This window comes from Rhinopithecus bieti, unplaced genomic scaffold (genome assembly GCF_001698545.2).
Source record: "Rhinopithecus bieti isolate Rb0 unplaced genomic scaffold, ASM169854v2 scaffold_11380, whole genome shotgun sequence".
Classification (NCBI taxonomy): domain Eukaryota; kingdom Metazoa; phylum Chordata; class Mammalia; order Primates; family Cercopithecidae; genus Rhinopithecus; species Rhinopithecus bieti.
In genome coordinates, this window is record NW_016807225.1 from 3,761,714 (window position 1) to 3,782,303 (window position 20,590).

The following is a 20,590-nucleotide window of genomic DNA, read 5'->3' on the forward strand; positions in this document are numbered from 1 at the left end:
GGGTGGGGGTCTGGGGAGACTGTGATGGGTGGGGGGTTCTGGAGAGACTGTGATGGGTTGGGGGGTCTGGGGAGACTGTGATGGGTGGGGTGTGGGGAGAGTGTGATAGATGGGGTCTGGGGAGAGTGTGATAGATGGGGGTCTGGGGAAAGTGTGATGGGTTGGGGTTTCTGGGGAGACTGATGCATGGGGGTGTGGGGAGAGTGTGATGGGTGGAGGTGTGGGAGACTGTGATTGATGGGGGTGGTCCCGGGAGACTGCGATGGGTTGAAGTCTGAGGAGACTGTGATAGGTTGGGAGGCCCCAGGAGACTGAGGGCAGGAGGAGGCCCAGGGGTCTGTGTGCAGTGGGCTCTGGGGAGCTCGCAGGCTGACCTCACTGCTGCTGCCTGCCTCCCTGTAGGAGCAAGCTCCTGTGGCTGCACAGCCTGCTGTCCTTCTTCTACTTCATCACCAACTTTGTGTTCATGGCTCATCACTGCCTGAGGTTTGCGCCCAGGAATAGCCAAAAGGTAAGTGGCCTACAAAGCTGCTCCCCACTGGGCCGACCACTCCCAGCCCTCAGAGAAGCCCTCAGAGGGTCCAGGGAGACTGTGATAGATGGGAAGGGGCGGTTTCACCTGAGCAGTGGCCAAGCTTCCTCCCTTCAGCCCTAGTAACAATCATCTGGCCCCCACCCCTGACCCTCCTCCACCCTCTCACCCTCCTCCACCCTCCTCCACCCTCTCACCCCCAATGAAACTTTCAGACTGGTTGGTAAATAGCTGCTGCCCAGGTACCTCCTATCCCTGCCCCTCTGCTGCCCTGCCCCTCCCCAGGGACTCTTGGACTTCCCACCATCCGAAAACTAAAGGATTAACAAGGCCCAGTGGGCCAGCGGGGGCCTCCATGCTAAGTGGTCAGGGCCCTGCTGAACTGCTGCTACTTAGTGTACCTGGCCCTGCCCACTCCTGCTAGGGCCATGCCTTGCCCTTCTGCAACCTCTCTGAGGTCAGAGACCCCCTGTGTATCCCCACCGTCTCAGTTTGGGTGACCCCATCCAAGCAGACCCTGAGACTTGGATTGAGTAGCACTTGTTTATGGGAGGTGATCCCAGGAAAGGCCGGTAAGGGAGTGAGGATGCAAAGGCAACCAAACAAAGGGAGCATAGAGGGGCAGCTTACCACTGGAGGCAGTTGCAGCTTCATGACCTGGGAACTCTGGGAGTTGGTGTAGAACACATGCCCCAGAGTTTTCCTGGAGGTGAGCAATCAGGGGTATTTTCCACCAGCTCCCTGTCCACCATTCATTGGGGGTTGCACTTGGGGGCTTTAACTCCTGCACTGCTTGCCCTGCACAAAAGTTGAACATGCCCCAAGGCCGGGAAAGCGCAGTCGCTGTGTTTGAAGCAGGCTTTGGTGTACAGAGATGACTGACGGGGCCACAGGCAGGCACCAGCAGTGCCACCCCTCTGGACCAGCACCCATGTTCTGGTGGGGAGAGGCAACAGCAAGGAAGAGCATCCTTGGCTCCCGTCCTCAGCCTTTCAATGGTTCAGTGGTGTGGAGTCAGCTCCTTCCAGGCTATCCATTCAAAAGGCCTGATTCACTTGAACCCACCCCAGAGTGCAAATCCACATTCCCTGAAAAGTGAACCCAAATGCTTCAGCCTGCCAGGCGTGGAGGCTTGGTCACCCTTGACCAGTCTGGTGTCTGCTACTTCAGCTTTCCTTATGGTTACCAGAAACCTCTTTCAAGACCCCTGATTCTTGCAGCGCAATTTACCAGACTGTCATCTTAACGGTGATGACCCAGGAAGATATTTCCCATTCACAGAATGAAATGTGAAGTTCGGGGGAAGCTTCCCTATCCTCTCCCCAGAGTCTCGTTTACTTCCCAGCTCCCCCGCCCAGTCTCACGTGAGGGATTCCCCTAGCGATGTGAGGCTTTATGCTGGAATAGTGGAAGCTACAGGGAGAGCAGAAATCACTGCGGGGTCGCTCGGGCAGCTCTTTCCAATCGTGGAGCTCTGATCCTCCACCCCAGCCTGATGGCGGCTTCCAGCTCTTCCTCCCTTCACCACAGTGGTCTGTGGCAGGGCACCCACAGCTGGGCACAGAGGAGAACAGAAGCGCAATTGACCAACCTCAGAGCTGCCTGGCTCAGCTGGGCCACTGTGGGCTAAGGAAGCTGGCACTTTTTTGGCCCACAGTGTCCCAGCTTGGCTTCTGCTTTCTTGGCTGTCTCAGCAAGGAGGCACTGGCACTGGCATCAGCAGCCTGCTGGGAGCAGAAGGCCTGCTCCCAGGAGACTCCGGGCCACCAAAAGACTCAGGTATCTGGAACTCCTATGCAAGCACAGTCTTCTTTCTTCATTGATTATTCCCACCCAGGTCACAAGGACGCTAATGATCACCTATGTGCCCAAGGACATTGAAGACCCAGAAATCATCATTAAGCATTTTCAGTAAGTGGGTTGGGGTGGGCCGAGGCGTGGATGGCTTCCTCCCCATAACCCCGCCTGGGTCCTCAAATGGGTAGTGAGTTGGTGCAGGATGGTGGGACTGGGACACCCTGGGGTGGCTCTCCCTGGACTGAGCTCAGGATCTGAAAAGCTTTTCAGAATGGGGAGGGTCACTGGAGCTGGAGCAGGGTTTCTGAAGTCAGGGACTTCCTGCATGGCGTGGCTGTGATATGGGTGATGGGAATTTTCCTTTCTGCTGTTGCTCCAACTACTGGGCACAGGGAACCTTGGATCACAGCTATTTAGAGCAGATCATCTGGAGACATCTGTTATGACCCCAAGTTCCTAACCCCAAGGACACTGTTCACTGAGCTGACTCTCTCTTTGTGAACAGCTCTCTCCTGGGTTCCCCTCGGGTGGAGCTCCACCCTTTGGCCCTGTTCTGAGTTGTGTAGGAAAGATTTGACAGCTCTCAGATCACCAAGGTTCAAATCCTGAGGTTCAGCTTTAGGAGCAGAGATGGAGTCTCCCATCCAGGAACACCAGGCAGCTGAGCCCCCCAGCCCTGGGGGCCGACATGCTGGGCAGGGGCTCGGGGCAGCACATCCCCACCCCACAGGCCAACTCAGCACCCATGTTTGTGGCTGTAGCGAGGCCTATCCAGGCAGTGTCGTGACCAGAGTCCACTTCTGCTATGATGTCAGGAACCTGATTGACTTGGACGATCAGAGGTGAGGCTGCAGCGGGGCCTTTCAGGGCCCGGGGTGGGAGTAAAAGGGGAGGATGGGGCTCTGCTGGTCTCTGACCTGCAGGTCCTTCTCCCATTGCCCACCGCTGGCAGGCGCCACGCCATGCGGGGCCGGCTCTTCTACACAGCCAAGGCCAAGAAGACTGGGAAAGTGATGATCAGGATCCACCCCTGCGCCCGCCTGTGCTTCTGCAAGTGCTGGACCTGCTTCAAGGAGGTAACTGGCTTGAGCATCGGGAGCACAGCAAGGGAGCGGTGGGGTCCTGGGGCTCTAGGATCTGTGCCTTCACCGGCACTGTTGGGCCCCAGGCCCCACTCAGGTCTGCTCCAGTGCTCCCCACCCAGCTCCTCCCTCCCCATCCACCATGTCCTTCCTCTCTGTTGAGATGGGAGCCTTTCTGGAGGCCACCTCCAGAACAATGCAGGGAAGCTTGCTCTTGTCTCCTTTCTGGTCTTGGATGGGAGAATGAGAGAGAAGGACCAGAGAAAACACAGCAGGCTACACGAGGCTGCCAGGCCTCCGGCTCCCAAAAAGATAGGACAGAAACATTTGAAGGCAGCAGCCTGTCTTATCACCTGACCACTGTGGCTCAAAGAAGGCGTCAAGACTCAGACACCTGCTTCAGGACCACACCGAACTTCTGCCATCCCAGGAAAAGAATCACCCTCTCTTGTGGAAATGCGGCAAACACATTATCTCACCTCTCTGGGGTCCACCCCAAGCCTGAAAGCCCCTGGGTACCCTTAGCTATGCCTCACTTTCCCGAGATCTAAGGGCAGGGGTGAAAGGCAGTCATTGCCTCTTCTTGTTCCAGAGGTGGGACTTTGGAGGCCAGCCAGGGTCCTGGGCTCCTTGAGGTGCTTCAAGGCCACCACAATCCAGGGAGGCTTGAGTGGGGAGGAACCTTGTGACCAGGGAGGCCTTCCTGGGGCTCTGGCCCCAGCCCTGAGGGCTGCCTGCCACCCCAGGTGGATGCAGAGCAGTATTACAGTGAGCTAGAGGAGCAGCTAACGGACGAGTTCAACGCTGAGCTCAACCGCGTGCCGCTCAAGCGCCTGGACCTGATCTTCGTCACCTTCCAGGACTCCAGGATGGCCAAGCGGTGAGCACCAGGCAGGCACCCCACTCAGCCCCAAGAACACCCCTGCTTCTCGGCACTCTCCTCCCTCTCCCCTTCCAGTTTCCCCTTCTGCCTCCCCTGGGCCCTCCATGCTCCTCACAGGCAGCTGCCCTCTGGCTCTCCAGTAGGATGAGAAGGCCATACCTGCTTCTCCCAGCTGCTGGGGCCCAGCTGGTCTCGAGGGGTGCCCAGGCTGGGGCTCCTCACTCCCTGTCCTTGCTTCAGCACAGAGGTGGCCCCAGAAGCCTTTGACCTCATGGTTCCTCTTCTGTCCTTGACAAGAATGACATCCCTTTTTCTTTTTCTTTTGTTCTTTTTTTTTTTTTTTTTTTTGAGACAGAGTCTTGCTCTGTCACCCTGGCAGGAGAGCAGTGGCACAATCTTGGCTCATTGAAACCTCTGCCTCCCAGGTTCAAGCAATTCTCCTGCTTCAGCCTCCCAAGTAGCTGGGATTACAGGTGCCCGCCACCAAGCCCAGCTAATTTTGTATTTTAGTAGAGATGGGGTTTCACCATGTTGGCTGGGCTGGTCTTGAACTCCTGACCTCAGGTGATCTGCCTACCTCGGTCTCCCAAAGTTCTGGGATTACAGGTGTGAGCCACTGTGCCCAGCCGACACACACGTCACTCCTCCTCACCATAAGAGAGCATCAGGATAGAGAAGCTCTGCCTGCCCTTCTCCTGCTGCAGGCCTCCCCTAATTCATAGCTCTACAGTCCCCTCTCTTTTCTGCCCCAGCCTCTGGCGGCCCATGCATTGACAAGGAATGAATTCAGTCCACTCTGGAATGTTCCAGAAGGATCCTTAGGACTGGAACAAAGTCCTAAAGGAGCTCCAGAATTTACCTCTTAAGAATTGTGGGGGGTGGGTGGGCTCTTCTTTCTGGGGGAGACTGATCCTGTACAGCACATTGTTCCCACCCACCCCAACCCCTACAAAGAAAGAGAACTGCCTAGATTTTGCTCACAAACAGTGGTGCACAATTTTGCAAGATCCTTATACTCTCAACTTTTTATCTGGAAAATTTGGTTACTGATATCTGCCCTGTTCACCTCCCGGAGGGTTGACAAGTGATATGCCTTCTATTCCATTTCTGTGTTGTTTAAAGCAATTCACCTACCTAAGATAACATTGTTCATTCTTTGAGACATCATCATTTGGTAGAGAGGATCTGAGGCTTAATTACAGCGGAATATGAGCTAGCAAGCCAGAGGTGGGGCTCCAGTACCTGCTCCTCTTTGGTCACATCTCTAGGCACCTCGATTTAGTCATCTGTGCATTGGAAATGATACTGGTCATCAATTAGCACAGTATCAAGCACACAGAAAGAACTCAATAATTTGTAGCTATTGATATTAAGATGAGGCTAAAAGTAGTACCTCCCTTATCAAATCTCAAAGAAAGAGTGTGTCTATGTGCTGTCACTGCTGTTAAGGGGGAAAGGCAGAAACAGAACCACATGGCACCCCTGCCCTTCCTGGGCAGTCAAGGCACTCTCAAAAGCCCTTTCCTCCAGACACTAGGCCTTAGGAACTGTCCGCCTCTAAGGTCCTGAAGACATAGCCAAGGCTTCAAGCATCCCCAGGAAGGGGGTGAGCCCCCATCTGTAGGACCACCATAGTGGCCCTGAGGCCCTGGCATGAGACCCTCCTAAGCCCATCCCCCAACCCCAGACCCACGTCTCCTCCTCTTCTCCCCTCTCTGCAGCGTCCGTAAGGATTACAAATATATCCATTGTGGTGTGCAACCCCAGCAGTCCTCAGTGACCACCGTCGTCAAATCCTATTACTGGAGGGTCACTATGGCTCCACACCCCAAAGACATTATTTGGTAAGCCTTTTCCATCCCTCCCCTCTCCTCTGAGCTCCTCTGAGACTGAAGAAGGCAGCAGGACAGGGCCTTCTCTCCCCGTGTCATTGCCCAACAGAGACTCCAAGGGGACTAAGTTCCATGCTTTTCTAAGCACCACTAACCACTTGATTCATTCCCACAAGTGTGGGAGGCATCCAACCCTTAGCAAAAAGGTTTCTCCTGCAGAAGGAACTCAGGTCCAGTTTTTTTTTTTTTTTTTGGCTATATGCACCGGATCCTTTATAAACAGTGTGACAGGGGGCGGTCCAGGGGCCCACTGCATGCAGGTCTGGGCCCAGGAAGCTGGATTAGACCAGGCCAGCCTAGGTCCACAGCTGGCCTGCAGCAAACAGCACGTGGGCTCTAAGAACTGATGTCTCTAAGTGTGCCTCCTTCTTTCATCCCTCCCCAGGAAACACCTGTCTGTCCGCCGCTTCTTTTGGTGGGCCCGCTTTATCGCAATCAACACCTTCCTCTTCTTCCTCTTCTTCTTCCTCACCACGCCTGCCATCATCATGAACACTATCGACATGTACAACGTCACCCGCCCCATCGAGAAGCTGCAGGTGCCTCCTCTGCTCAGGCCAGGCCTGGGGGCCCCAGGGAGATCAAGGAAGAATTCAGGCGAGGATGGAATGGGGGGGCCCCCTGGGATGGGGCTGTGGAGCCCATACAGTGCGAACATTGTGGAGGTGGCCATGGTGCAAATGGTGGGGTAGGGCTTGATTTGTTCTAAAGGGATGAAGGTGGGTGACTGCCAGTCTTAGGGACCAGGGCTAGAACAGGAAGGGAGAGTGGGGAGTCCACAGGCAGGTCCTGGGGTGAGTTGGAGGGGGTGTCATCCTGTCAACATGGGCTCAGAGGTCTTCATGAATGGGGTCATCCCAGGCCAGCTTGGAGTCCAGAGGGTGTGGCAAATGTGAGTGGCTCTGCTTTCCACAAGTTGTCCAGGGCAGCAGGCTCCTGGTTTGTGTAGTATGGTTGAGGGTGAGGAAGAGTGAGGTAAGTCCCAATGCAGCCCTCTCAGAGAAATGGGAACTCCAGATCTGCCTCCACCTTCCTCATCTCCAGACACCTGCACTCTAGGCTGGGATCCCTCAGCCCTGGAGGAACCATCTCTGAAGTCAGGGGATGCCTCCTATTGACGGTGCAGGTCAGAGGGAGCCTCGCCTATTTCCAAATTCTTTAGGCTCAAGACTGTTAAGATGAGCCTAGAAGGTCTCGTCTTCCATATTCTCCCCATCCTCATTTCCAACAACACACATGTGCACATGCAAATGCACACTCACACAAGGTCAACACACGTGCATGCACACACGCACACATGCACACACTCACAGAGTCAACACACGTGTGCATGCCCACATGCACATACAGTCAACACATGTGAGGCCGGGTGCGGTGGCTCACGTCTGTAATCCCAGCACTTTGGGAGGCCGAGACAGGTGGATCACGAGGTCAGGAGATCGAGACCATCCTGGACAACACGGTGAAACCCCGTCTCTACTAAAAATACAAAAAAAATTAGCCGGGCATGGTGGCGGGCGCCTGTAGTCCCAGCTACTCAGGAGGCTGAGGCAGGAGAATGGCATGAACCCGGGAGGCAGAGCTTGCAGTGAGCCGAGATCGTGCCACTGCACTCCAGCCTGGGCAACAGGGCGAGACTCCATCTTGAAAAAAAACAAAAACAAACAAAAAAACACGTGTGCATGCACACACACACACATGCACACACACGCACACATGCACACACACACACACATACGCACACATGCACACACACACATGCACACACACGCGCACATACACACACAAGTCAAGCCACACCACTTCTGCTGCTGATTTTTGTTCCCCTTTGCAAACTTTGTAATAGGCCCCAGACCCCATGCATCCAACCCCAGGACCACAGTTCTCCCTGAGGACTCCTCCATCCTCCCCTCCTCGCCTGCTCACATGTCATCACAGCAAAGGCAATGTCATCTCCCGGCTACCTCTGGCCTTAGGAGGAAGTCACTCAAGAAAGCTCAGGCTGCTCCTCCAGTAACCTAGACCACTTGACCTTGGGTGTCAGCCTCTGCCTGGCCAGGAAGGCCAGTGAGAAGGGCCAGGCCCCTTGCAGCCTCCAGGAGAGCAAGCCAGCCCTGGGAGTGAGTGGGAGGAGAAGAGGCAAGGGGAAGGGGATGCTTGCATTGACGTCTCTCCTGCCATCCTCCCCTCTCCCCCTGCAGAGCCCAATTGTGACCCAGTTCTTCCCCTCTGTGATGCTCTGGGGCTTCACAGTGATACTGCCTCTGATTGTCTACTTCTCCGCCTTCCTGGAGGCCCACTGGACCAGGTGACCTGGGGACCTTCTCTCCTAGCCCTGTGGGTTCTCCAGCCTCTTCCCCTGCCTTGGCTTCCCCGCCACACTGGCGCTTGGGCCTCCCCTCTAGCCTAAGAAGGAGAATTGATAAGGGATGATTTTGATACCTGAAACCATCCCCAAAGACCAACAGGTGTTCTGTCTTTGGAAGGAGGGTCTGGGTTGTCTCTGGGCTCCTGGGATGCTGAGATAGAGCCACTGTCTAAGAGCATGGGGCCAAAACCAAGCCCTCCTTGGGCTTCTCCCTCAGCCCCCAGCCATATCCTGAAAGCATGGAGCCGTAGGCATGAGCTAGGCAGTCCCAGGCATCCCACGCAGAAGGCACAGGAGGAAAGACTTGTGTGGGAATGTCAGTAGAATGCTGTGGCCACACAGAGGGGCCCACAAACTCATTGTGACTGTCATCACATATGACCCACACCATGCCAACATTTTACCCAATCAGGAGCTTTCCCATTTGTTAGCCTTGATGGTTCTATGGTGGCAGCTTACTGGGTAGAAAGTATTTGCCATGCCCTGGGCAGGTGGCAGTACTTTGGCTTGAAAGTTGCATGCATTTCAAAAGTTATTTTCCACACCAAAAGTTCCTACCATTCCACCAGGCAGCAGCCAAAAGGTTTGTCCTAACAGAAATCCTTCCTGGCCTTTTCCTCTGGCCAAGAACAAGACTTACATTGATGACTGAAACTCTGCAGGGATTTTGAGTATTCTTGGTAATGCCTCTTTAACACAGAGGCATCAACTATATGGCAGATCTGTGTCTTCCCATCCCTTCCTGTACCCAGCACAGACGTCACTAGTTGATCATGCTGTTCTTTCCGGCTGCCCCCAGATGCAGCGCAGCTCACAGTGGTATATGGAGATGGCATCAGTATGCACGATTAAACCAATTTCCCAGCCCAGATCTCTACTCTGCATATGTCTGTATTAGTCAGTTTTCACACTGCTGATAAAGACATACCCGAGACTGGACAATTTATAAAAGAAAGAGGTTTCATTGGACTCTGTATTAGTCCATTTGCACTCTGCTGATAAAGACATACCTGAGACTGGACAATTTATAAAAGAAAGAGGTTTCATTGGACTCTGTATTAGTCCATTTGCACTCTGCTGATAAAGACATACCTGAGACTGGGTAATTCATATAGGAAAAAGGGTTTATTGGACTTACAGTTCCACGTGGCTGGGGAAGCCTCACAATCATGGCGGCAGGCAAGGAGGAGCAAGCGTATGTTACGTGGATGGCAGCAAAGAGAGCTTGGGCAGGGAAACTCCTCCTTATAATACCATCAGATCTCACAAGACTTATTTGCTATCATGAGAACAGCATGGGAAAGACCCACCCCCCATAATTCAGTCTTCTCCCAATGAGTCCCTCCCACAACACGTGGGAATTATGGGAGCTGCAAGATGAGATTTGGGTGGGGACACAGAGTCAAACCATATCAGTGTTTCTCTTCCTCTCTATTACATAGTTAGGCCTTTGGTTCTTATTAGGCCACGTCCATTGATGAATATCTCTCTGTTTCCTTCTAGATCAAGTCAGAATTTGGTCATGGTGCACAAGTGCTACATCTTTCTGGTGTTTATGGTGGTCATTCTGCCCTCTATGGGACTGACCAGGTACCTTAATTCCAATTATCCCTCCTCTATTAGCCAGGTTCTCTGAGTTAAGACCTCCTCTTTCAGATACTGTAGACCTGCCTGTGGTTGCTGCAAACCCACTCCTCAAATGACAGCCCCGTGCCTGTCATGGGTGTAGCATGAGCCAGGCTTCCTGCAAACACTAACGTGTCAGCCGTGAGCTTGGCCCACACAGAGCTTGTCATCTGGCTGGGGACACAAGGCGTGCTTATCAGCTGCCTGACAGCCCTACATGGGAACAACACAGCCAAAGAGCAGTAGAAATTCAGAAGAGGGCGAGAGTACTGTGAGAGAAATGAGTGAATGCTGTGAGAGAAACGTTTGCTCACAGTTTTGCAAACTGGCCCAGGTTTGCTGGAGGAGGTGGCCTGGAGCTGAAAGGCCAAAGGGCTCAGGGCCAGCACAGCCCAGCACCAAGAAGGAAGAGGGGAAGTGTGGACTGGCCAGCTGGAATAAAGCAAGGGTCTTTCTTTGGAGATTGGGCAAGGGAGGATGGTTGAACCCTCAGCCTTAGCTCACAGGTTTGCTAACTGACAGACCTGCCTTGTTTTTGCTTCTAGTTTGGATGTCTTTCTCCGCTGGCTCTTTGACATCTACTATCTAGAGCAGGCCTCCATCAGGTTCCAGTGAGTACTCCCACATGTCCACCAGGGCTGCTGGGTATGCACACTGGAGTGGGTATATGTGCCCTTCCCTGAGTCCATCACCTGAATTTGCTCACAGAAGTGTAGACAAATGCTTGTGAACACCCTCACTGGGCAGACTCGTTATCTTTCCTGTGCTGGGATCCCTTTGGCAATCTAGTTAAGCCCAGGGACCCCTTCTCAGAATGATATCTTTGAAATAATTGTATATTCGCAGGAAGTTGCCCCAAAACTGTATGGGGGTGGGTGTTCCATGAGCCCTTTATCCAGTTTCACCCAATGGAAGCATTGTGCATAACTATAGTGCAATATCAAAACCAGGAAATTGACACTGGTCCAATCCACAGAGCTTATTCTGATTCTGCCAGTTTCACATGTACTCTGAATGATGTTTTTATGTGCACAAAATACATGGATTACAAAGAAAACCGATTATACTGAATTATAGTTATCAAGATATTTTAAAAATCAAAATTTTGACATAGTCTTTATAAACACATCAATAACAAGATATTGCCCTTTTTTTTGAGACCACGTCTCATTCTGTCACCCAGACTAGAGTGCAGTGGCGCAATCTCGGCTCACTACAACCTCCACCTCTCAGGTTCAGGCGATTCTCCCACCTCAGCCTGCTGAGTAGCTGGGATTACAGGTGCATGTCACCATGCCCAGCTAACTTTTGTATTTTTAGTAGAGATGGGGTTTCACCATGTTGTCCAGGCTGGTCTCAAACTCCTGGCCTCAAGTGATCTGCCCGCCTCAGCCTCCTAAAATGCTAGATTACAGGCTTGAGCCACCACGCCCAACCAATATTGCATTTTTTATATAAGAAAGCTAAAGTTACATTTTACCATCTTAAAAACATCAGTATTAAAACTCATATTACTTATTGGAATAAGAACATTAAACTAGGGGGAATCGTTGACAAAGCAACATGCAGACTGGGTGGGACATTCTGCCAATTTCGATTTTTTTGTTTTAGTGTTAAGAAGTGTTGAGAATCCCAGTTTTCAAAGATATGTTGCAAATGACATGCAAACTTCCATAACTTGCTCTATAAGGCAAGGACCAGAATCCTTCAGGGTATTTTTTAGTAGAGATGAGGTTTCACCATGTTGGCTGGGCTAGTCTCAAACTCCTGACCTCAGGTGATCTGCCCACCTCAGCCTCCCAAAGTGCTGGGATTACAGGTGTAAGCCACCATGCCCTGCCATATTGCCCACATTCTTAATGCAAGAAACTGCTAAATTTCAGCTAGAGATTAGTGAAAATAAAGATGTTATTCTTTCCCATCCTAGTTTACAGACCCCCCAGAAACCCACTCATGGATTCTCCAGAGTCTTTGGACCTGGCTCAGACACCCTTGCTTTGGATCAAGTCAATGCAATCCCCTAACACACCCATGCTTTATGTGGTCCCTGCCCTTCCCTGCTCAGAGGACTGCTTGTTAACTTAATTGGGTTGGGGGAATATATATTATAGGAGAGAGGCAGAGAAAAAGAAAGAGAGGAAATGTTATTCTCCTTGTCTGTATCTGTATCTCCATCCCCAACTCCCATTTCCTCTGCTGCTGTCCTCTCTCTCCTCCCTTTTAACATCTCTCCCTCTCCCCATGGCTTCTGTTGCTGCCTTCCCTCTCCCTCACTGCCCAGGTGTGTGTTCCTGCCAGACAACGGCGCCTTCTTTGTCAACTATGTGATCACGGCAGCTTTACTTGGCACAGGCATGGAGCTGCTGCGTCTGGGGTCACTCTTCTGCTACAGCACCCGCCTCTTCTTCTCTAGATCAGAGCCAGAGAGAGTCAACATCAGAAAGGTACAGGCTGGCCCTTCGCTGAGCACAGCCCTCAGTTTCCTTTGAAAGGGTGTCAGGGATAGAGCCTGCTTCAAGGGGGCTGAGGTGGGAGGGACAGTGTGAACGGGTGGCGGTGGGGCACCTTGGTCTACAGGGTTGGAAAGGAGGCTGCTTCCAGGTCTGAGCTGCCAGCAGGCTGATGAGGAGCCACAGAAGTAGTGAAGCCAAGGGGACTGGGCCACCTCAGGGTGACGCCTGCCTTCTGCCCCAGAACCAGGCCATAGACTTCCAGTTTGGGCGCGAGTACGCGTGGATGATGAACGTGTTCAGCGTGGTGATGGCGTACAGCATCACTTGCCCCATCATTGTGCCTTTTGGTGAGTTATCTCCAAGGCATGCCCAAGGGCTGCATGCCCGCAGATGGGGAGGAGGAATTGAGCCCCACAATATCAGTCCACCTCCTGGAGCATGAGGAGACCTGTGGAGGGGAGGTGTCAGGATCAGGGCCAAGCTGGGGGTATGGGGGTGCTGAGGTTGGATGGCTGCCGACGAGGGATGTTTGTTGAGTGAATGCATGAGTGAATGACTCTTCACCTAGCTGAAAGAATCAGTTCTGGGGGCTCAAGGGAAGCTGCTGGCCCTGGAGGTCAGCACCACAGAGCTCTCCCAATCCATCCTGGGCTGTTCTGACTCTGACAGCCCTGGATCTGGCTTCTCAGGCCTGTGGAGACACTGGAGCCGCAAAGGTCCAAACTCGAAGGGGCCACTGAATAAGTTTCCACCTTTGGCCCCCCAGGGCTGCTCTACCTGTGCATGAAGCACTTGACGGATCGCTATAACATGTACTACTCCTTCGCACCCACCAAACTGAATGAGCAGATCCACATGGCTGCTGTCTCCCAGGCCATCTTTGCGCCACTCTTGGGTCTGTTCTGGATGCTGTTCTTCTCTGTCCTGCGGTTGGGTAGGTACCAAGCCTGCCTGGAGACCCCACATCCGCCTGCCCCACTGCTCTGTGAGTTCCTTAACACTGACGCTGTTAGAGGAGAAAAGCCCAGGCAGGGCAAGATGCTGCTCACCAGACCTGGCCACACCCAGTGACTTCTCTGGGCCTAAAGGGCCTGCATTAGAGTCTCAGCAGAGTTTCAAGGCTAAGAGGAGGCCCTGGGCCAACACGGTCCCCATGTGTGGATTTGAGTTTCCAGGGCTCAGGGCAGGAAACCTCATATTCCTTCCTTCTAAGTCCAGACGGGCAGGAAATAGAATATCAGCTATTGGGAGGCTCAGTTTCCATGACATTTCCTCTGGGATCCCATAAGATGCCTGGTTTTTTGTTTTGTTTTTAAATTTTATTGTATTGTATTTTATTTTGTTTTATTTATTTATTTATTATTTATTTATTTATTTTCTTTTTTGAGATGGAGCCTCGCTCTGTCACCCAGGCTGGAGTGCAGTGGCCAGATCTCAGCTCACTGCAAGCTCCGCCTCCTGGGTTTACGCCATTCTCCTGCCTCAGCTTCCCAAGTAGCTGGGACTACAGGCGCCCGCCACCTCGCCCGGCTAGATTTTGTAATTTTAGTAGAGACGGGATTTCACTGTGTTAGCCAGGATGGTCTCGATCTCCTGGCCTTGTGATCTGCCTGTCTCGGCCTCCCAAAGTGCTGGGATTACAGGCTTGAGGCACTGCGCCTGGCCTTAATTTTATTTTTTGAATCAGAATCTTGCTCTGTTGTCTAAGCTAAAGTGCAGTGGCACGATCATGGCTCACTACAGCTTTGACCTCCTGGGCTCAAGCAATTCTGCCACTTCCCCAGTAGCTGGGACTACAGGCGTGAGCCATCATGACTGGCTAATTTTAATTTTGTAGAGATGAGGTCTCACTATGTTGCCCAGTCTGGTCTCGAATTCCTGGGCTCAAGCAATCCACCCACCTAGGCCTCCCAAAGTGCTGGGATTATAAGTGTGAGCCACTGGCGCCCAGTGGTAGATGCCTGACTTTATGAGTTGCCAAAAACCTGGAAGAGGAACCCAGCCTGCAGGAGGGGCTAGCTTTTTCCTCACTCTTCAGCTGTACACAGCTACTGTTCCTGCCCAGGGGAGCTCAGAGACACCCTCCTAGAAGCAGTCCCTGCAGGCCACAGATTAGAAATCCCTCAGCTTTCTCCCATCAGAGGCACCTGTGGCCCCCAGCAACCCCCCACCCCACTGCCCTTCCCTCAGACACTTGACCTTAACCTCAGTGGTGGGAGAAGGGAAACGCGGTGTTTTGTTTCTTTTCTTTTCTTTTTTTTTTTTTTTTTTTAAGAGATGGAGTCTTGCTCTGTCCCCCGGGCTGGAGTACAGTGGCCTGATCTCGACCCACTGCAACCTCTACCTCCTGGGTTCAAGCTATTCTCCTGCCTCAGCCTCCTGAGTAGCTGGGACTACAGGCGCCCGCCACCACGCCCCATTTATTTTTTGTATTTTAGTAGAGACAGGGTTTCACCATGTTGCCCAGGCTGGTCTCAAACTCCTGAGCTCAGGCAATCCGAGGCTGTGTTTTCTTTTCTTTCCCTGTCATGGTGGCATCTGTACGGTCGACTCTCAGTCATTTATGTGGTTTACCCATTTGCCGTCACCCCCAGTTGCCTATCTTGCTCGCCTTTCCCTGCCACCTCAGAGACTTCATTTTTTTCCATAATGCTCTTTTCCTAAGAATAAAGGACTGCATGTTTATTATCAGAAATAGAAAAAATACAAAGACCAACATGTAAATGACCCATCATCTCACCCAGAACCTGATGTCTCTTGTTCCCAGCCCCCACTTTCAGGCATGCGCTTTGGGCGCGGGATGGTAGAGAGGGAGCTGTTGGTCTATGGTTACTTTACAAAACTGTGATTGTCCATATTGTAACATTCAGTCCTGCATCCTGAGATTTTGTACTGAACACAATGTTCTGAGCAATTCCCTAGGTTGTTAAAAGACTGAACACGTAGGTGCCTTTCAGCGGCTGCATGAAAGTCGACCAGTTTTAGTCAGTTCTCCATGATTGGATGTTGAGGTTTGCCACTTTTTGCTACTATAAAAACACTGCAGTAAGCATCATTAAGCAGTGATTTTTGGCTGTAACGCATAATTAAAAAAAATTTACCTAGTTAGAAAACTGCTGCCGTAAAAAGGGAACCAAATATTCCCAAATGCAATGTAGATGACTTTTACCTTCTAGATTCCCTCTCTGTGCCATCAGCACAGATAACTGAGCATGCTTACTTCAAAAGGGCTTGCAGGGAAAGGTGTAGGTCAGAGATGGTGTTGGGGGCACTGGCAGAAATGGTCACTCCAAGGTACTTCCCAGGGACCATGGTGTTGGAGGTGACCAGCAGATCAGGAAGGACACATTTTTATGGGCACTGAAGTGGGTACTGAAGTCAATTAAAACATTTTTTCATGGACTCCATAGATGCCAAATTCTAAACTGCTCAAATCAAACAGAACAAAGGGATGATGTTATTGTGTCAGACTCCTTGATGCCAGTTGTTATCAGAGGAGGACTGGCAAGGTCAAAGCCCTTGCAGTGGTGCTGTGATGGTCCCTGGGCATCTGCCAGTTGGGGTGGCATTTCAGCTGGCAGACTCCTGCCCATGGCCTTTTCTTCTCCTTGGCAGGTTCTCTCCACGCCATCACCATCTTTTCCCTGTCCACCCTCCTCATTGCCATGTTAATTGCCTTTGCTGGCATTTTTCTGGGGAAGCTTCGGATGGTTGCCGACTACGAGGTGAGTTGCCAGCCTGCCCCTCCTCCACTGGTTCTCCTGGTCCCTTGGGGGACACAGCTGTAGGATACCCTCCATGCCTGGGCTCCCACAGCACCACAGGACGAAAGGGTCTCGCCTTTCTCTCTGACCGTAGAGTGTGGAACCCAGTGTGCATGCGTGCATGCATGCATGCCTTGCACTACCTTAGGCTCTGGCCCCCATCCAGAAGACAGCTATCCTCTCCTTTTCTGCCCTCTGACACCTCCAAACTGCAGGCTGCTGGCCCCTCTTTCCTGTGATGTGGGTCCAGTGCAGTCACTGAGCTGTGAGCCTCCAAGGACTGGAGGTCAAGAGACAGGATGGAGCAAAGGAGGTCGGCGGGGGAGTTGATGATGATTCAAAAAAGGGATTGTCATTTTCTCTCCTTTAAGACCCCAGGCTATTGAACTTGAGGTGGCCATGTTTGGAGGTGGCCCCTGCCCCACATGATTGCTTTGGTTGTTGGCAGTGGGTCCAGCCTAATCATTAGGAGAAGGGAGCCAATCTGTGCCCTTTTAGAGCCATGCCAACAACTGTGTGTTCTAGCTCAGCATTTCCCAGAATGGATATCTATCCTGGGGCACTGGAATGATTTCCAGTGGATCACAACATAATTTTTCATTTTTCATGGTTACGTATTTAACATTAACTTTCTGCTTATGGCAACTGAAATACAGTTTTCTGTTTATAAAAGTGAATCATTTCCTTTTTAAATGAATGTATATAAAGAAAAGAAAGCTGATTTTAAGGACTGACACCCTGCTGAGCCTGAGGAGGGACTCGGAGAAGGATCTCTTTGCTGCTGGTGTCTCTGTGTCCAGGGCTCTGGGCACAGGCGCCCACTGCCCTCTCTGCCCAGCCTTCCTTTTCCACACCTGGCTGGAGCACCACACTAGTGAAGATCTTGTGAATGACCCCGCTGGCTCTGTCTTTCTAATACAGCAGCATTATGTGATTGGGTTGGCCAGGTGTCCATGCTAGAGAAGGAGGATGGCCAGGAACCTAGGCTGTGTTGGTGTAGGACACTTTCCAAATTAGAGGGGAAGCCCCAGGAGGAAACACGACAGTGCTGAAATCAAGGTTTCTCTTAGAGTCAAAGCAGGCTCGTCTTTGAACTTCAATTCCAGCTCTGCTTACTTCCTCCCATAATGGCCCTTGGGAATAGAATATTCCAGAAGGGACTCCCTTGCATCCCAGGCCTCTCTCTGTCCCCCTGGGCCTCAGTCTTGCCAGACTGAAGGTCTGGAAAGACAGAAGATGAGTTGAGTTCCAAGGTGGTGAGAAGCCCAGGTGTGGAGTTGAGGCTCCTCTGGATGTGGGGGGAGGAGCAAAGGGCAGGCCTCCATCCTGTAACCCACCACCTCTCCCTGCTGCAGCCCGAGGAGGAGGAGATCCAGACGGTGTTTGACATGGAGCCAAGCAGCACCTCCTCCACGCCCACCTCCCTCGTGAGTCCTGAGTTCCAGGGACAGGTTGGGAGGGCGGTGCTTGCAGGGGTGGTCTACTCCAGTGGCATCGTGGGGGATGCTAGCATTTGCTGCCCACTCTGGGTACGGGGGAGGAGATAAGGGACCCCTGGGCTCCCTCCTCTAACGGAGCAGGACTTGGTCCAGGTCCAAATGCTGCCGTGGCCCTGGATGAAGAGTGAGAAAAAGAGAAGAGCCACCATATACTCGGCATTGTCTAGAAGGCACCCAGAGAGGAAGTACTTGGTCAGGCAGGCCGAGACCACAGCGACCTCAGTCATGTAGACGCAGGGGGGCCTGCTGAGGATTGGCCTCAGGACCAAAGGCTGCCCCTGAGGCACAGGGGCAGGCAGAGCGACACAGACAGAGCTTCAGGGAACTATTAGAAGCCTGCACTGCTGGTAAGGCAGGGACGCCGAATGAGCGAGCCTGTCTGCATGCTGAGAGGCTGGCTCAGAGTGCAGGGCCCGCAGGCTGGGTGCTGGCTCTCACACCGTGGCTCAGCCTGGAGGGGAATGGGCATGAGCACCCACCCACATCCCTGCCACAAATGCAGCTGCAGAGCCACCAATGAACACACTGAGGTGGGTACTGGGGTCAGCCTGTGCCCCAAGGCCAGGGCTCCTGGGAGGAGCTCTAAAGAAGGGTGCCAGGCTGGCACTTGGCGAAAGCATCCCAGAGGAGGGAGCATCGAATCTGACCCCAGGAATGGGCATACGGGGTGCCAGGTGAAATAGGGTGTGAGGCAAGAGTTTTCAAGGAAAAGGAACAGCCTGTGCAAAAGCCTGGAAGACAGACCAGAGCCTGGGGGACTCAAGACAGTTTTCAGCACAGTGGGAACACGGAGTGGGCGGCAGGGCTTTCTTTAGTTGTGGGCAGAGCTGGGTGTGAGTGCACAGTGACAGAAGCACGGACAAAACACCAGCAAATGGACAGAAGTCACTGGGGTGCCAGATTTGCCTCGCTTTGAAAAACCCTGTATACAAGTCACTGGAGTGTCAGGTTTGCCTCACTTTGAAAAACCCTGTATACAGGCACAGATTATCTCTGAGTGGGGACAGGAGAAGGTGCTTTGGTAATGAAGAGACGACAAAGATTTCAAAGAAGAAAGTCTGTCTTTTCTTGGGACCCTTCCGAAAGGACCCCTCTTGGAATATTGTTAGCAATAAGTTTTTGAAATCTTCTCATGAGCCTGGTGCTTTGCTGTTTTCGCTCTTAATCTTTTGATAAACCCACACAGTAGGGGTTTTCATCCCAAAATGGAGGCTCCAAAGTTCCGTCAATACAGACTCCAGGGCACCAAGCAAGGAAGTGTCAGGACGAAGTTCGAACCAGGTCCATCTGACTCTAAAGCTTATGCTTTTAAAAAACACGACTAGGATTTATTTTTTAAATCTTGCCTTATTACAACAGGGCTATATGAACATTGCACATCATTATAGGGGGAAAGGATAAGCAGAAATAAGAAAATAAAAAGTCCATATTCCCACCACCCAGAGATGACCACTGGTAGTGTATATTCTTCCAGATATTTATATACTATGTATCTCTTCCAGATAATATGTATGATTTACATAGTTTTGCTAAAATGAAATAGTACTGCACATACTGTTTTATAACCCTTTTTTGTTGGCGGGGGACAGTCTTGCTGTGTTGCTCAGGCTGGAGTGAAGTGGCACCATCTTGGCTCACTGCAACCTCCGTCTCCCAGGTTAATGCGATTCTCCTGTCTCAGCCTCCCAAGTCGCTGGGATTACAGGCACACACCACCCCACCTAGCTAATTTTGTATTTTTAGTAGAGACGGGGTTTTACCATGTTGGCCAGGCTGGTCTCAAACTCCTGACCTCAGCTGATCCACCTGCCTTGGCCTCCCAGAGTGCTGGGATTACAGGCGTGAGCCACCGCACCTGGCTTATAACCTGCATTTTTAGTTAACAATCTCTTTCCATATATATCAATTTTTGATCTCTTTGAGCACCCAGCCCATATTCAAATTTCCCTAATTATGCCAGAAGTATCTTTTAGAGCTTGTCCAACCCAATATCAAATCTAGCATGTGTGCATCAGGTTTTCATGTCCCTTTTACTTTAGCACAGTGCCTTTTAAATGACTGGAGAGACCAAGCCAGCAGTCCTGCAGAATATTCCACCTGGATTTTTCTGGCTGTTCATGATGTCTTAGGACAGGTTCCATGATCTCCTGTATTCCCTGAACACTGGAATTTAGATCTGATGGCTTGATAGATTCAAGTTCAACATGGGGCTAGAACACATTACCAGTACTGCTGCAATGTATACTCAGAGATGTAACATCCTGTTAATTCCCATTCATTAATGATGCCATCATGACCCTCTAATTAGGGGAATGACAGTAGGATTTTTCCATGGTTCAGTTGACATTTTCCCCTTTATGACCAAAAGGTCATCTAGATGGTTTACTTGGGTGCCATGCAAATGTCTAGATTCTTTTGTAGGAAAACCATTCCTTCGACCAGGGCTGTTTGGTTTCACTGAAATAAACTCCTACGGGGAAGGTTTCATTCCATTCCTTAATTGCCTATTTTCAAAGTAAAGAGATGGTTTAGGAGCCACTTCAGAGGATGACAGTTGCTCTTTTTCCTAGTATGTCCTGTGTTTTTCTAGTCTGCTGCCGTCCCAGGCATGGGGATCATTCCTGGGTGTGACAGGTCATATGACCAAAGTCTCTGCTAGCAGTTCCACATCTTTTTTTTTTTTTTTTTTTTTTT

General features: G+C 51.6%; 1 protein-coding gene across 9 annotated transcripts in view; it reads left to right on the forward strand.

The window, feature by feature from the left end:
• TMEM63C (transmembrane protein 63C) overlaps positions 1-20,590 on the forward strand; it is a 77,755-nt gene that overhangs the window by 53,116 nt on the left and 4,049 nt on the right. For 8 of the 9 annotated variants that reach the window (XR_001887078.1, XM_017880621.1, XM_017880618.1 and 5 more), the window contains 15 exons: positions 403-511; positions 2,370-2,443; positions 3,091-3,171; positions 3,282-3,405; positions 4,158-4,291; positions 6,016-6,138; positions 6,572-6,725; positions 8,388-8,494; positions 10,058-10,144; positions 10,726-10,791; positions 12,462-12,624; positions 12,875-12,980; positions 13,400-13,567; positions 16,249-16,358; positions 17,753-17,824. Coding sequence is in view for 8 of the 9 variants with exons in the window: in XM_017880621.1 (XP_017736110.1) it covers positions 403-511; positions 2,370-2,443; positions 3,091-3,171; positions 3,282-3,405; positions 4,158-4,291; positions 6,016-6,138; positions 6,572-6,725; positions 8,388-8,494; positions 10,058-10,144; positions 10,726-10,791; positions 12,462-12,624; positions 12,875-12,980; positions 13,400-13,567; positions 16,249-16,358; positions 17,753-17,824 (1,678 nt within the window). In the remaining variant the exon portion in view is untranslated. Of the gene's footprint in view, positions 1-402; positions 512-2,369; positions 2,444-3,090; positions 3,172-3,281; positions 3,406-4,157; positions 4,292-6,015; positions 6,139-6,571; positions 6,726-8,387; positions 8,495-10,057; positions 10,145-10,725; positions 10,792-12,461; positions 12,625-12,874; positions 12,981-13,399; positions 13,568-16,248; positions 16,359-17,752; positions 17,825-17,989; positions 19,542-20,590 lie in introns of those variants that run through there. The other variant, XM_017880625.1, reaches the window with a different exon arrangement.